At 42.0% G+C, this 4,866-nt stretch overlaps 1 protein-coding gene across 1 annotated transcript; it reads left to right on the top strand.

Moving 5' to 3' along the window:
* Window positions 1-1,069: 1,069 nt before the first annotated feature.
* On the top strand, window positions 1,070-1,348 carry LOC125525738 (protein transport protein Sec61 subunit gamma-like). The gene is made up of 2 exons (XM_048690744.1): window positions 1,070-1,163; window positions 1,248-1,348. The coding sequence occupies exons 1-2, from the start codon at window positions 1,070-1,072 to the stop codon at window positions 1,346-1,348; spliced, it is 195 nt and encodes a 64-aa protein (XP_048546701.1).
* Window positions 1,349-4,866: the final 3,518 nt, after the last annotated feature.

Genomic DNA, 4,866 nt, shown 5'->3' with positions numbered 1-4,866 from the left:
AAATGCGGTCAAAACGGCGGGAATGACCGTTCCTAGCTAGTGGTTGAATCTTAGAATTTTTTGGTGTTTCTCTGATTAAATAGATACTTATGTACCTAGAAATGATTTTTGGAAAAAATAAAGAGCAAACTACGAGGTAGTTACAGTTCAAATTTGATTCGTTTCCAGCTGAATCTGCGGAAATTGGTCTTTTTCACGAGAGGTGGATCAAATTTTTTTACACCCAACCATTTGGTCAACTGTGCATTAAATATGTCCTAGTATTTTAAAAAATTGATTTGGTACAATTTTGCAACAAATATATGGTAGGTCCTTCACAGAAAAAACTCTTTTTGGGCACTCGAAAAATGGAAAATGAATTTTCCGTGCAAAGAAAATGAAAACTTCCTTAGGCAACATTGTTTGAAATTCCAAGATGCACCATTGTGCACAATATGAGATCATTTGAACAAATATTTGATAGGACTTTCACAAAAAAAACTCATTTTGAGCACTGAAAAATGGAATGAAATTTTTTATCTTGAATCGATCATGACCAATTTATATGGTCATAAGGTCATCAAATGGTTTGCTGTGTTCTGATTGGACCATGGGCATATCACGCGGATCACGCATCAACCACCGTCGGATGCTTCAGGATCCAACGGCCCAAACCCACCCGAGACGAAACCCTAGGTCAGTCCTCATGGACATTTTCCACCCACCCCCCGCGTCCATTCTTTCTTCCATTCCTCCCTCCCCCGCCTCCATTCTTTCGCTCCAGATTCGCCACCCACCCCAATCCAGATTGACGACGACGGCCCCCCGTCGCTGCCCCCTCCTTCCCCATCCTACCGCAACAAGAAGATCCATTCCCGCCGCCGCCGTCGCCCCCGCCCCCTTCTCCCCAATTCAGACCACATCCTCCCACCATAGCTCGCCGCCAGGCCTCCTCCCCTCCTCGCAGATCCAGAGCACAAATCCAAACAACACACCATTCGCCCGTCAGCTTCCTCCCTCCCTTCCCCTCACGCGCGCGACCTCGTCATTGTCATCGGCTTGAGATCTCGCCTTGCCGCCGGCAGCAGCCATGGACGCCGTTGACTCCATGGTGGACCCCCTCCGCGAGTTCGCCAAGGACAGCGTCCGCCTCACTAAGCACCGCCACAAGCTCAACCGCAAGGGTAAGGACCAAAGACTAGCGCCTTCTCGTCCGGATCCGGTTCGTTTTCCTCTTTCGCCAGATCTGATGCTGATTCGGCGCGCAGAGTTCCCCAAGGTGGCGGCACGGACGGCGATCGGGTTCGTCGGCTTCTTCTTCAAGCTCATCTTCATCCCCATCAACAACATCATCGTCGGCTCCGGCTAGGTGCGAACGCATCTCCTCCGATCCCGTCTCCCTCTTGTTTGCACGGTTTAGTTAGACTTGGGTCCTGTTGTCTCGCGCTGTGATCTGTTGGATCTGCGGTGTGCGCGCACAGTCCTGCGATCTGACCAATATTTAGTAAGCTAGATTTTTGTAGATCCTTTTTCCTCCAAATAGACCTGCCAATTTCTACCTTGTTAGGAGAATTCGGATGAGTCAAGGGTAATCAGCTAAGGGGAACTGGGGTCATGCTTAAGTCATTGCCGCTAGTTGCCTCCGCAGGACGAATTGGGGGCATAGGCTGGTTCCTCACCACACAATTTGGGAAAACAGGAGCTTTTGCAATGTTTCGCTGTTTCTTCACATACCACCAGTTTGCCCCAGTTGGTGTCGATTCAGTGCATCTAAATTGGCACCTACTGAGTAGACAGGTTACATACAAACGTTTGTCCATGGTTCGTGCTATGTGTCAATGTATTCTTCATTCTTTAATGCACCTGTGTTCACGCATGGCCAGCTTTATGTATTCACAAATAAAGTTGATCTATACACGCATGGCAAGCTTTTGTAAAATAAGAAAATAGGTAGGAGTCAAAATATTGTAGGACACGTGTTATGCAGTGTTGATCTATACTTTAATGCACCTGTGTTCACGCATGGCCAGCTTTATGTAGCAGTGCCGCGTGTGACCTCAAAAAAGGCTTTGAAAATCCTGATTGAAAATGAAGATGGTACTACTGATTCTCAGACCAGGAACATTGTGTTTCCCGAGCTCTTCCAATCCATTTCTTAGAATCCATGCTGGTGGTGTCTTCTACAATATGTGGATTATTCTATTTACCATGTTTGCTATGGCCGACCAGTCTGTTCTAGCTGTTTCATGTGGTCGTCCGATATGTGTGGTGCCAACTGCCATTTCTTTGCTAGCTGATGTCAATAGTCTTTTGGTTCATACAGCTTAGTGCATCATATATGAATGCTCTTTCTGGGTTTTTCAATTTCTCTTCCCCCTATCTTTTGCTGACTACACTAATTATATGTCTGTTCTACACCGATGCTCTTTTTTTATGCTGGTCCTATGTCATGGGTGTTAATATCTACTACCTATTTACTGCTTGTTGTGCAAAATCTTTTGGTTATTGTAAATCATTCCCTGCTGTATAAAGTTTGGTTTTAATCTGTTGCATTTTGTTGGTTCCTATCTTGTCAATGTATACAACAATATGCTTTCTTGGTGGCCATTTGTGCTTCACATTTTTTGGGTATGCTACTTCTCTAATGAGTGGGTGCATCTCTTCTTTGTTTTATCATTCTATATTGTTTTCCTAACCTTTTTGGTATTCTACTTTCTCCTTGCAGATGGCAAGCACCATTTTGTTGGTTCCTGTCTTGCCAATGTCTACAACAATGTGTGTGTCCTCTGTCTCATCTGTGGCATTATCGTAGGGCAACTCATAATGGGCCTATCAAGCATACTGACCTTGTGATGATAGATAAAGAGGTTGATTTTAGTGCCATTCTGATAAATATATTTTTAGCCCTATGAATTAAAAAATGAGTGCTTCTTGGTTGTTTCTGTTGTTGGTCCAGAATATTCTTGGTGCTTTTAGTGTAGTACTATACTATGCTCCTTGGCACTTCTTGCTGTGTTAACTAAATGGTTTAGTCTTGCGCTTCATAGAAGCAGTTTTAACTAAATGTAATGAACTAATTAAGTGCCTTCTTTTATTGTTGGCTAATCCTTTGGTTTTATCGCATGCTACATTCTACTCTTTCCGTTCCTAAATATAAGTCTTTCTAGACATTTCAAATGGGCTACAACATACGGATGTATATGATGATATGCTACCACTCTAATAAGTCCAGGCACTATAAACCCTATGAACATAATAATGATACTTTGCATGCTATGAGTAAAGTGCTCTATTTTCTTGCGTCACCTTGTACGAATGAGTATATCGTCTTAACTATCTGGGAACAAAAATCATTGTATTAGCTGAATTTGTGTTATCTTTCTAAAGAACTTGTCCTTTTTTTTGAATGTTCTGTTCATGATATATTGGCTCCAGTGTTTTGATTCTTCTCTTCTGATTCATGTAACAGGGCGACGGCCGAAGGCATGATGATAGTTCTATTGTTGTCCTAGTGTAGCGAAGGTAGCCTAGTCCACTATGGTCGCGTAGTTAGTCATGCATACAGTTTCATCTGACTGGAGCAGGAGCCCCGTTTGTGTTGATTGTTAATTCTCATTGTTATTGTCCCTATATCTGTGTGACTGATTGTATTTGTATCCGTGTTGTAACTGTGTCATGACAGAAGGAGCCCAGTATATCTGTATGACCATGATTGATTCCCGCTGTTGTTATTTGAAATATTACTTGTGTTTTCTATCTATTCTTATTTAAACATGGTTATTTATTTTTGTCAAATTGTAATCTGAATAATATGATGCTACCAAAAGGGTCCCACTTTAATAGAACCTGGCAACCAGGACCCGTCTAACTAGTGGACCCTTCTTTTGGGAAAAAAAAAAGAAAAACTAAATTCATTTAGACAAAAAGGCCACAACCCAACAATAAAAAGGCTGCAATGTTGGGCTTGGCCCATGAACCCAACCAAAAATTGACATACAGAAAAAAACACAAATAGGCTGAATTGTTGGGCTCGGCCCATGTAAAACACCGAATCGGACCGGGCTGATTCTTGTGCCACATCAGCTTGCCACGCTGGATGCCTACGTGGTCTGGGGAGGTTGCTTGTGACCAAAAATTTGGTCGTGGAACCAACGACCTTTTACAAAAGGTCCATAATTTCAGTTTACGACCGCCAGCTTTTGACCTTCTGATTTTGGTCACAAAAAGGTCGCAAATGAAAAACTATGACCTTTCAGAGACCAATAGTGAGGGTGACAAGTTGACATATTTCTTGTAGTGTGACCAAATGCTTCATAACATTATAGTAAAAAAATGCTTCATAACATGATCATGTCAAAAATTTCACAAACTTGCATAAAACATGCTTATGTCATCTGCATCATGATAACAACATTAAGATGTTTAAAATTGTTGTTTGCTTTAAATTGCTAAATGACATGTGGGGATTTTACCGGAATTGTTATTGTTTCCGGCCTCTCTTAAACTTGCCTAGATAGGTAGTTTAATTATGCTACGCCTTTTGCCATGTTTAACAACAATTAATATTGTTGAGTAGCTTTAATGGGAGTGAACTAAATAATTAAATGTGGTGTTTCTTCAATAAGCAACTCGTTGCATATTGAGCTCACTTAATTTGTAGTATTGTTTGTTGCACTTTGCCATGCCATGCCTCAATAAACCGGACATGCATCATACTTATTTGTGCATCATGCCATGATTATGCTTGTTGATTTACCATGTTGTTTTCTTCTTTCCGGTTGTGCTTCTTCTCGATAGTTCCTGTTTCGTTGTGATCGTGAGGATTCGTTCGGCTACATTGGTTCGTCTTCTGCATGGACTCGTTCTTCTTCCTAGTGGGATTTCAGG

Source organism: Triticum urartu, chromosome 7 (assembly GCF_003073215.2).
Source record: "Triticum urartu cultivar G1812 chromosome 7, Tu2.1, whole genome shotgun sequence".
In the NCBI taxonomy this organism is placed as follows: Eukaryota; Viridiplantae; Streptophyta; class Magnoliopsida; order Poales; family Poaceae; genus Triticum; species Triticum urartu.
This window is presented reverse-complemented; position numbering and strand designations above follow the sequence as displayed.

What these genes read in the sequence shown, in the direction of transcription:
- LOC125525738 (XM_048690744.1), top strand. Translation starts at nt 1,070, where the DNA reads ATGGACGCCGTTGACTCCATGGTGGACCCCCTCCGCGAGTTCGCCAAG. An exon ending in CCACAAGCTCAACCGCAAGG is followed by an intron (nt 1,164 to 1,247) that starts GTAAGGACCAAA and finishes TTCGGCGCGCAG; the next exon opens with AGTTCCCCAAGGTGGCGGCA.